Genomic DNA, 11,589 nt, shown 5'->3' on the forward strand with positions numbered 1-11,589 from the left:
TATACACATACATACATACATTCGGTATGTTATATACAAAAATTATACAAATTTTATACGCATTTTTGGTTACCAAATGTAAATAGTTTCTGGCGCGGGCTAAAAGTGATAATACCCCTATAATTTTCTCTCACTTTCGGGATTTTAAGTATCTAGATTTCCTTTTTCCATGATTGCCATAAGGACCACGTTCTCAGCTCAATGGCATCGCTTCTCTGTCTTGCTGTGAATCTTCATTTGTTGCAGCAGATACCCTTTTGCACTGTCAAATGTCCGTCTGCGTTTTTGATTCGTCATGACAAATGATCAAGACTGATTTGCAAATTTACAATACTCATAGTACACCACTAAAAATGAGAACACTATACGTGAAGAAGAGTTCGAAACTAATGGCAAGAAGAGTTCAAAATTAGTGGCAACTGTGAAGTAGTGCGGCAACTTTCGGTTATTGTTTATAATAAAGCAATTAGCCATTAATTCTGAGAGTTATCAATTTCAGATTTCGAAGGCCTAGATCGAATAGAGTATAATGGACTAATATTCCTCCATCATTGTGAGAGAGAAACATCAATGTCTACCTACCATTATAAAAGAAAACTTTTCTACTTCCACTTGTCAGTTTAGTTTTCTATTTCATAAGCGAGAAGCAGCAGCTGATTGTTCTAGTTATACTGGGAATAACAAGTGACCTACTGATGCGCTGAGAAAAGTAGTCTGAACCTATTAAATTACCACAACGTTAACAATTAATGTAACGATTTTGTAAATATACCAAGACCAAAAAATTGCAGCTACAGAGTTGTTCACCATTTAATGTAACGATTTTGTAAATATACCAATACCAAAAAAATTGCAGCTACGGAGTTGTTCACCATTTCCCACATCAAAGTAGTCAAGAATAGGAACATAAGCATAGCAAGAATGTTTCAGATGCCATAATCAAGTTACCATGCAATCACTCTTCATCGGAGATGGTAAAAGATTCAAGTGGTTTCAGAAGTATCCATGGTGTAGTGGTTTCCTGTATACTGCGGATGCCAAGCACGTCTTAAGAGTATATCTAAATGTGATTTTACTGCTACATTGTACTCAATGCATAACACCATCCATTACGAAGATGGTCCTCGAGGTCTTTGCTTTGCATAGCCTAGACTGATAAGCTTTTGCATCAACTTTTTCTCAGCCGCTGCCTGAATCCACAATAAAGGGAGAGTGAGAATCATACCAACAGCTAGGGAGATACGCACAAGATCCAATAAAGAGAAGTCTATGATTCCATGTTGTTATCGGCTATGTAATCTGAAATGACATCCAAATAGAATTTTGGAACAAGGAACACAATTACACAAACAGGCAGAGAACCTAGAAAAGGGAGGATAAACAAAGTGGAAGTAGAAAGAGATCAAACCTCAAGCATGGGGCTGTTCTTGGGGATATTACAAGCTAGTACAACATTAAGTCCAGTCCTGAGAACTGCAAAAAGAGTTATGTCAGACAATATATCAAGAGAAAAATGCGAGAACTGACTTAATTTGGGTGGTGATATACCTAATCTACGGGCAATACCAGCTCCTGTATTATCAGATGTTCCTCCGGTCAAGGAACTCACCGCAATGGTATTGCTCTGCACATGACATAAAGAGTGTAACAACTGAAATAGGCAAGCCAAATCCCAACCATCATCACCCTCTGAAAGATAACATACATCCCCCACTAAAAAAAACTATTTGTTTAAAGGGATATAAAGAAAAGGTTATGTGCGAGTATATTTCTGTAGAGGTTTTTGAAATCTCATTTTGAGTTTTCCTTGTTCTTACTCCAAGTTATTTTCAGTTTTCTTTTTAATTTTGTTTCGGATAACTTCTTATAACCAATATGACTTTTTCTTTAGGAGAATAACCGATATTTATCTCTCTGTACTCACTAACATAATTTCAAAACTTACAGAGACGGACAAGAAAGGTAATAGAAGGAAAAATTGAAGTGCAATATAAGACAAAGTTCCAAACTTACAGGTCTTGCTGGAGCAGCTGCATATAGATTCCCAAATTTGGCTGAACTGCAACCAATCCACGTATATATCTACGAAGGATGAAAAGAGATTATTGGAAGTGAAGAGTAACATGTTTTCAAATTTGAAGAACTACACTTATAATTAACAAAATCAATAACCATAGCAACTAATCAAGAAACTCGTTCTTTCTATACAGTACATCTAAGCGTGTCTTGATTAAAGATGTAAACAGGTCACAAATGTAGCAACAGGATCATTGATGCTCCTTCAAAATGCTAACATTTGTATTATATTATAAATTCTCAATTTTCTGCCGTACTTGCTGTTAACCGCAAACTTCTAACAGTATACACAAATATACAGAATAATCAAAGAACCCCTCAAATTGCAATAGTATGATCTACATAAGAACCTTACTTGAACAGGACCTGTTCTATAGGCTCGTACCACTATATCCATGAGTTCTCGGGAGAAAGGAAACCAAGTCTAGTGGATGATCGTTCTCAGCCCCCAACCATGGGTGCTGGCATGGTCTAATGGCTTCTGACAGACTCTTCAAACTTATAATTAAAAAAATAGTATGATCCATATGGACCCCTTCTATAATCTCAGAGATACAACAACAACTACGCCCCAGTCCAAACAAGTTGGTTTGCTATATGAATTCTCACTGACCATATATATCCAATTAAATTCGTTTCGGGCCAACATACGCAAAACAAAAATAAAAATAGAAATAAAAAGTACTAGAACTTCTCTATATTTTTTACTGGCATAAAATCTATACTAGGGGTAAAAGACTCCCGGAAAGCATAGGACATAAAGTACCCGTACTAACATAACTAAAACATAATCTAAGCTACTATACATCGCCTATATAGATCTGTTTCTACTATTGTGTCATATCTTTTGCCAAATCTATATGGATTTCAAGAGATTGTAGGACTTTCGAGAAAATTTTCTTCCACGTGATTTTAGGTCTACCTCGTTCCCTTTTAACACCTTAACTACCATGGTTTCACACCAACCAATCAGTACATCTGAAGGTCGACGCAAGATAAGACCAAACTATCTCAAGCGCCTCCTTTTTTTTTTGTCCTCAAGGTATGCTATTTGTGCCTTCTGGTGAATATGATTATTTTTAATCTTATCTAATCTTGCATGACCACACATCCATCATATGCTTCTCTGCAACATTCATCTTGTGAATGAGTTAGACTTCAATGGCCCAACATTCTCTCCAATATAACATAGTTGATCTTGTATTGTTCTACAGAATTTACCTCACTTTGGTAAGCATCCTTTTATCATTTAACATTCCAGTAGCATTTCTCCATTTCAACTATTTGACTTTGATCCTATGTGTAACATCTTCATCTATAATCTCAAAGACAAAGAAAAATATTCCAGAGTAGTAAACCACTGTCTCTCAACTAAATTCAGCACCAGTTCGCACATAGTATCAAGTACATGACGAATCAAATGCCATAAGTATTTACATTGAAGTATCTGACTTGTACTTTTAGTACCATGAGTTAACTTCCTTGTGACATCAACTGCTACTTTCTTTCATAACCAATATAGACTTATAAACATCAATCAATCAGTAAGACTCAATCACAACTAAAGTTGGGTTTGGTAAATGAATTCTTTGAAACCCTTTTTGCTCAATTTGGACTCCTATATCATTCCAATACTACTTTTCTCATATAGGATCTGTATACTACTTTTCTCTAGTTTTTTTTTAAAACTAGAGGATCTCTGAATCTCATATTTATTCTTACACTGGTACATAAGCCTTTAACCATACTAAAGCATTCTTGGCCAACAACATAGCTAATGTAAGACTACTACCAGTAACCAAACCTTAACCAAACGAGTTGGTAGTATATACCATTCCTTAGCTTCCATTGCGTTTCGTCCTTAACTAAGTCCACATTAATTCCGTGAAACCGCAGTGTTTTCTGAGACAAATTCCCTCCATGTGATTTTAGATCAACCTCATTTTTCGAATACCTCAGGCCTCAATAACAAAGTGTCAGTATTTATGGACCAGTGGCTGAACTATCTCGGCCGATATTTGCACCATTTGTCGAATGTAGCTACTTCTAATCTTTTCAAATAGTGACTACTTTGGCTTTTCACTAAGTTCTGATAATTAGATAGCAACATAGTTACTTGTACTAGATAAAAAATGGAGTAAGGGAGCTAAGGAAACCTGTTTCTGAAGACGAATGATCTGAAAGTGAAGAGTAGCATCGTCAGAGACTTCAGAAAAGCACGTGACCTGCACGCCACTTCCATCATCACCTTCTTCTGCAATTTTAAACTGATTCATTGTGTCAGTAACAACGTCAACTCTTCCATTGGAGAATGAGGAGGATGATGGTGATTCCTCTAATCCTTCTCGCAAATTCATTCTCAGAAAAACTAGCGAAGAAAATCGAATTGAACTGTGAAGATTAACTAAATCGGTACAACGAATAGGCAAAATCAAAATTTCAGGGTTTAGCAGGGGATTTTGGAGTGTTACACAAGAGATGAGTCTCGGGTCAGCCGTGAAATGTGACGGGTGGGGAAGATCCGAACCATGTTAAGGTGCTATATGCGGTTTAAACGCAAATCGCTAGACGTGTCAAATGGCTTTGATTTACAAGAATGGCCTTGGAAATGAATTTTGATTTACAAGAATAGCCTTGAAAGTAGGTGATCTTGAATTTTTTACGCGTTACCCTGCCCGGCAAACCTTCAGTTTCAAGTTTAAAAAGTTTTGTTCATGCGATAAAACTTTTAAATTTTGATGGTTTGCCCATGAGGCAAATAAGAACAAAAGAATTGCCCATGGAGCAAGGAGGGGAACAGAAATTCAAGATTACCCTTAACCCTTATGATGTCATATTTCTGTAATTTTTCTTCTTGAAGTTGGGGTAGACTTTTTTTTTTTGTGTGTGTGGGGTTGCTAAAATAGACGTATAAGTTAATAAACAAGTCATAACTCGATTTTGTTCAAATATTGTTCACAACGAACATGAATTATAACTTAATATGTTTAACTCAATATTATATTCCATTCGTTTGTTGTTTCTTATAACTTGTCTAATCATTTGAGTGAAAATTTCTTTTTTGGATATAGAGACAAAGCATGTAAGAACCGGGAGAGAAATATACAAAAGAATTCTAACTTTTTCACACGATTTAGGTAGTCTAAGGTTCATTCAAACTTTTGAACAAATCAATTAAAAATTAATATATTTAGTATCAACCCGCTTAAGCTTAGACGTATTGAATAGATTGAAGTTTTTATGTGTTAATTTTTACACCTTTATAATCAATATTTGAAATGATTTGAAGGCAATAAGGGACTATTGTCCAACCCACATGCACAAATAAATAAATATTCAAATGACATGTTTCACGATTAATAGTGTCTAATTTTAATAGTTTAAGCTTTTAAATATAGCAGCTTATATTATATGCTATCAAAGTATGCAAAGGTTAAGAGTTTAAAAGTTTCAGTCAGCCACAAAACCAAATACCCTAGTATGCTTAGCTTAACTTGAAAAAATATTAAAGTGTCAGCGTGAAGGAGCATAGTGAGGATATACGATATAAATAAATGAGATTGTTCTCATAATTCAATAACTAATTTAACATTTTAAATGAAACGGTTCTCACAGCTCAAGATTCGTGTATATTCTTACTTTCAAAAGCTTATTCCGCTGACATATCCGTCTCTTCGAAAGATAAAAATGATGACTCTAAAATTTAGGGAATTTGTGAATCAATTGTCATGACCAGAATAATGGGATGAGTAGAAAATTAGGTGAGGTTCAACCAAATGTCCAAATTTATTTCTTATAGGTTAATAGCAATTAGCAAGTTATGCTTATCAATGCCATTTGTTGTATTCTTGATCAGTTGGAAGTTGAAACCGAATTGCTAGAGCATTCCAACCATATCTTTAATTTTCCTACTGGATTTCTTTCAAACGTAAAATTTACAACTTAGTTATTGTTTTGTCTCCACGTAAAACAAGTGAGCTGGAAAAGCTTCTATTCCTATATCTTTATACGTAAGAAACCCCATTAATTATATCTTTGTCTTGATTATTACAAAGATCTTGTCTCTTCTTTTGAAATTACGCTCATGGCTTGTTTGGTCAAACTTTTCCAAAGCCTAAAGTATTTTTTTTCTTCAAAAAAAGTATTTTTTTTTTCAAAGTTGAAGTATTTGGCCAAGCTTTTAGAAGAAAAAAAAAGTGCTTTTGAGGAGAAGCAGAAACAGTTTTAAAAAAGCGGAAAAAAGTAACTTCTATCCAAATGTCGATTTTTTAAAAAACACTTTTGAGAAAAATACACTTAGAAACAGTTTTTAAAATCTTGGACAAACACAATTACTGCTCAGAAGTGCTTTTTAAATTAATTAGTCAAACACAAACTGCTTCTCACCAAAAGTACTTTTGAAAAGCACTTTCTTTTCAAAATAAGTTGATATTTACAGTTTGGCCAAACAGGCTATCAGTGACGCTACCATTTGCATTAATTGCGATGTCTTAGAGGACAATACCTTTGTAGGACGATATTGCTGAAAATAACATAAAGTAGGGAAAGGAAGTAAATACAAAGTTAAAATGATAGATTTGGAATTGGAAAATGCCATAGAAACCCCCATAACCTAGACTCAACACTTGTCAAATGCATTCTTCATTGGCCACAGCCCACAAATAGATGTTTAAGACTAATGCAACTTATTGGAGTGCTAAATAAAGGGTGTTTAACGGGTGGGCCGGGCCGGGCCGGACTGGGTAGGTATTTTTTGTACCCGTACGGGTTATGGTCCGGGCCGGTTACGGTTGGAGCTTACCGGATTTAACGGGTTCGGGTTCATCCGGGTAAAAATTGAACCGTAAGGGTTACGGGTTGAGGGGGTCGGGCCGGGTTTAATGTATTTTTTTAATTTTTTTTTGGTATTTTGTATAACTATTGTAAGTTATATTAATACTTTGTATTAATATAAAGAATACAAGGAAGATGGAAAAAAATTGCACTTATAAATTGCAAGTGCTACATTTATTTCAAAATTCAAACTTACAAATTGAAAGGTTTACATTTAACAACAAGTAAATTAACCAAAAAAAGAGTAAATTCAAAGGTTTTGCATTGCCTTAGTAAGTTCTTTATAATCAATATGAACTGAGTGACCTTCTTCTGGAGTGTTAAATTCGGATGGGTTACCATGTGTTAATATATCTCCAAGTTCCTCGTCTTCTGGGCTATCAACATGTTCACGTCCTAGATTTCTTCGTTCCGATCTAATCCAATCTCTGAAACATACTAAAACTTCCAAAGCATTGCTTCCCAATGAGTGACGGGTGTCTCCAAGTTGTTGTCTTGCTTGGCTAAATGCACTCTCTGATGCAACAGTTGAAATTGGCACATTCAGCACGTCCCGAGCCATAGCGAAAAGAACAGGAAATTGCTTTCCATTCTCATACCACCATCCCAACGGTGAAAATTCCTTTGTGCGAGACTCTTTTTGCTTCTGCAAGTAGAATTGATGTTCATCAATGTTCCTGCTACTGGTTTGAGTGTTAGAAAATATAGAAAAAATATTAAAACTATCATGGCCTTCTTCATCATCCACAGTAGCAGAAGTGGTACAGTGCATAGTGGGATTAACATTGCCTACACTACGAGCAGCATCATCAATTACATTTGCATAATAATTATAGCTTGTTCATACAATTATATAAATCTGGGGTTTCAGTTGGTCCAATCTCCATATAAGTATATAAAACATTCATTAATTGTTGACAATCAGACATCTTAATAGAAGGATTTAAAACAGCACCAATTAAGTAAATCGGAGGAATTGGAAAGAAATAATTTTTGAATTTTGTTTGTATTTTTTCCACAACATCCCTATATTTCTTCTTAAATTCAAAGAGTAGAAAAGAAATTTCATCTATATGTACTAAAGCCATAGTAACAGTAGGGTAATATGCTCCAGAAAACTCAACAGTAGCTGTATAAAATTTATGTAAAAATTTAACAACATCATTAATGACCTCCCAAGTAGTAGTTGTTAACATACGGTTTGGATCAGTACAATGCGCATTAGCAACTTCAGTTATTGGGAATCTATATTTGTAGCAACATTTTAAAAATATATATGTATAATTCCATCTAGTAACAATTTCGTCTGGCATGAATCTGGGTTTAAGGTTATACTGGACACACTTATTCTTAAATTCCTTTATTCTAGATTGTCTATTATTTTCTTGAATAACACCAACTGCTCTTCTAACATGAGTAATCTCAGTTGAAAATAAATCAAGGCCACTTTTAACAATTAAATTATAAACATGACATGCACACCTAACATGAAAAATTTCATCAAGAGGTGGTTGCAAATGCAGTTTTAATATTGAAATTGTGGCATTATTGTTAGAAGCTTTATCAAAAGACATACACAATACTTTTTGCTTGAGATTATAAAATTCAACAACTTCACAAATAGTACTACTTATAAACACAGCAGTATGCCTCTGATCTTCATCATATTTAAAAGTGATAATACGTTTTTGCATACAAGTAGTATCATCTATCCAATGACATGTAATTGTCAAATAATCATTTTCATTAACAGCATGGCCAATATCAGAAGTTAGAGAAACTCTACAAGGAAGGTGGCTAAACAAATAACGTATGTATGTTTGATATTGTCCATGAAGTCTAAAGATATCAGATCTACAAGTACTTCTAGGGATACCTTTAAATAAAGGATTGTAAATCCTTTGAATATACATAATAAGATATGATGAAGAAGCAAAAGAAAAAGGTAGACAACCCAAAGCAATCATTTTTGCTAACTCCTCATGATCCTCATTTTATCATATTTCACAAGACCTCCAGTAGTAGGGTTTAGAGTTGATTGATTTCCATCTCCATCAGATCCCCATTCTATAGGATGCTCAATTCTCATATGTCTACTAAGTTTTTCAGTCCCCCTAATTGTCCCCCAGTCTTATGTTTAAAAGTATCATTACAAAGTTTGCATTTAACTCTATCAGTACCTTCTATTTCCTCAAAAAATTTCCAAACCTTACTTCTTTTTCTACGATTACTAGTCGGGGCCACAGGTGGTCTACTACTAGCACCACGACCACCAGCCCTGCTAGCAGCTCCAACACTACTAGGTGTAAGTGGTATCTCGTCTTCCATTTCTAATTCATTATCATCTATACCAAAATCTTCCTGTAATTGTTCATAATCTATATTATTATCAGGTAATGTTTCAGGAATATTTGGAGAGGTATTTAAATTACTACCAGATGCTGAAGCTGAAGTACTACCTCTTTTTTTATTTCCCCGATTTGTAACCTTGTTACAAAATCTTTTGCAGCATTAGACATATTGTAAAAATTTAACTACTAGCAACAAAACAAATAAATATGCAAATAAAATAGTAAATAAGAGAAAGAGTTGGAGGGAGTGCACCGAATTCGGCAATAAATTGAGCACTTGATGATTTCACAACTCTAATATTACCACGAAGAAACGTCAATTGTTCCAATTTTGAAGTTCAATTGTTCAAACTTCAAATAATAAATACTAAGATAAATTAAATTCCAAAAAAAAAGAGCCAAATAGTTGATTGCACTTTAATAGGTGAAGAATGAAGATTGAAGAATGAGAGAATATGAGAATTGAGATTGAGAATTGAGAGATGAGTGAATAAATGAGGAAGAGGGGGAGGGGGGGGGGGAGAGGGTATTTATAGTTTTTGAAAGGGGGGTTAATTTTTAAAAAACAAATCCCAAAATTGGGCTAATTAAACGGGTCCGGGCCGGGCCGGTTAACCGGTTTCATATCACTGATCATCTACCGGGTTATACCGGTCCGGGTAACTGGTATATCCAATGTGAACGGTGCAACCCACGAAATACCCTTAACCCAGCCCAACCCAGCCCCCTTCTACCGGTCCGGAACCGGGCTGACCCGGCCCATTTAACACCCTTAGTGCTAATATCGTATATTCTCCAACTAAGAACACCACGATGGTGAGGTTTTATGGTGTTTGAGCAAATAATTGCTAAACTAATTAGTAACAAGATAATGGGGTGAATCTCAGTTGAGCTTAATAAATCCTAGATCAAATAAAGCGAGATTCTTGTATAGTGAGAAGAGTTTAAGAGCATTAATTAATGAGTTCAATATACTAAGATTGATGAAATATATAACATCATAAATGTACAATAAATGCAAGAAACGATAATGATTATAGCATAAAGGAACTTTCGCCCAATGATTGTATGATTGGGTGGTTTTTCCTTCTGACGATGTGAAAAGGTATGCAGTTGATATGAATGTGAAATCTTTGAGATTTATGGATGAAAATTGTACAACATGTGCTTGAATAAAGTGGACCAGACAAGTCTTTCGTATATTCTTCTCTCAACTTTACAATATGACTCTTGGTTCCCAAAAAGGCAGCCCCCCTTATTGGTCACTATTTCCTCCTATTTATAAGGGACATTCCCCAAAAAAACCCTAAAAAGTCCAACATAGAGAATATCCAAAGGAATATTCTTCCCCTGTCTTCCTAAGTTTATGTTACCGTTATTATCTTACTCCAGCTACCCACTTCTGGTCGTCGCCCTTTATCATAACAACCGCCAGTCATTGTGTCGTGGTCGACCTCGTTGTGGTTACCAAATTTGGACCAATACAGTTAGTCCCTCCGTTTATTGGGGTCGTAGGCTTGCACGTCCTGGATAAGCGGGCATCATGCGTTCCCGTCGTGGGAGAATTTGGCTATTAGATTACACCAGGTTGACCAAGATCGAGAGAGCAACACGTCATGTGGACTCCTGATTGATGTGGTTATCAAGATGTGACGTCACTTCTATGCGCGTCATCATTACGCATCTTCCCGAGACAGCGTCTGATTGCTTGTCACTTTGGTTTTAGTGCCATTGGCAGTCTGCTACTTCGATCCTCGCGCCATTTAACCCTATAAATAGGTGAGGGTTTCGTTTTTTCAGAAATTGTTTCGCCATTTCCTTTCTTGTGTACACATTATTCTCCTTCCATCATCTTTCTCATTTCTCAGCTTTGTACCTACAATTCTACTTCCCGTTTTCTCGTTCAGTCGCCATTCAGTCAGCGTTTCTCCTTTCAGGTTTACCGGCATACCTTCTATTACCAAAATGCCCCGAACCTCTCGTACACACGATGAAGTTTTTGATGTTACTCCGCTATCAGTGGATCCTCCTTCCGGTGGTGAGGATATCGCGACTGAGGAGGGTGACAGTTTCCCTACCGTAGAAGAGATATACCCCAGGAACCCTATATCCAGGAACGATTTTCATAAAGAACCTGCTCATTCTCCGGTTCCGGTGATTTCTGAAACCGGACCTTCTCAGATAAAGGAACTCCGATCTACGTACCGTATTCCTCCTCACGTTGAGATGGTTCCGGCCGGGGAGGATATCGTGGAGGTCTACAGACCAGGATATTGTGCTTTTTATGTGTATTCTTTCGTGATTGGTCATACCCTCCCTCTTATTCCGT

General features: G+C 35.8%; 1 protein-coding gene across 2 annotated transcripts; it reads right to left on the bottom strand.

Moving 5' to 3' along the window:
• Window positions 1-721: 721 nt before the first annotated feature.
• On the bottom strand, window positions 722-4,672 carry LOC109207379 (proteasome assembly chaperone 4). Of its 2 annotated transcripts, none has more exons than XM_019370285.1 (5): window positions 4,233-4,659; window positions 2,014-2,082; window positions 1,549-1,624; window positions 1,409-1,473; window positions 722-1,190 (listed from the first exon to the last, which is right to left on the bottom strand). In XM_019370285.1, exons 1-5 carry the CDS (start codon window positions 4,431-4,433, stop codon window positions 1,110-1,112), a joined length of 492 nt encoding a protein of 163 aa, XP_019225830.1. In that variant the 5' UTR covers window positions 4,434-4,659; the 3' UTR covers window positions 722-1,109. The 2 variants fall into 2 exon arrangements, with proteins under 2 accessions (XP_019225830.1, XP_019225831.1); XM_019370286.1 differs by lacking the exon at window positions 722-1,190 and adding an exon at window positions 1,197-1,299 and having other exon boundaries at window positions 4,233-4,672.
• Window positions 4,673-11,589: the final 6,917 nt, after the last annotated feature.

The sequence above is a fragment of the Nicotiana attenuata genome, unplaced genomic scaffold (assembly GCF_001879085.1).
Source record: "Nicotiana attenuata strain UT unplaced genomic scaffold, NIATTr2, whole genome shotgun sequence".
NCBI lineage: Eukaryota > Viridiplantae > Streptophyta > Magnoliopsida > Solanales > Solanaceae > Nicotiana > Nicotiana attenuata.

Bases quoted from the DNA above. Each gene is read 5' to 3' on its own strand.
- LOC109207379 (XM_019370285.1), bottom strand. From the start codon at position 4,433: ATGAATTTGCGAGAAGGATTAGAGGAATCACCATCATCCTCCTCATTC. The intron at 2,083-4,232 runs GTTTCCTTAGCT...CATCCTTCGTAG, and splicing joins TCATTCGTCTTCAGAAACAG to ATATATACGTGGATTGGTTG. The intron at 1,474-1,548 runs GTATATCACCAC...CTCTTTTTGCAG, and splicing joins TGGTATTGCCCGTAGATTAG to TTCTCAGGACTGGACTTAAT.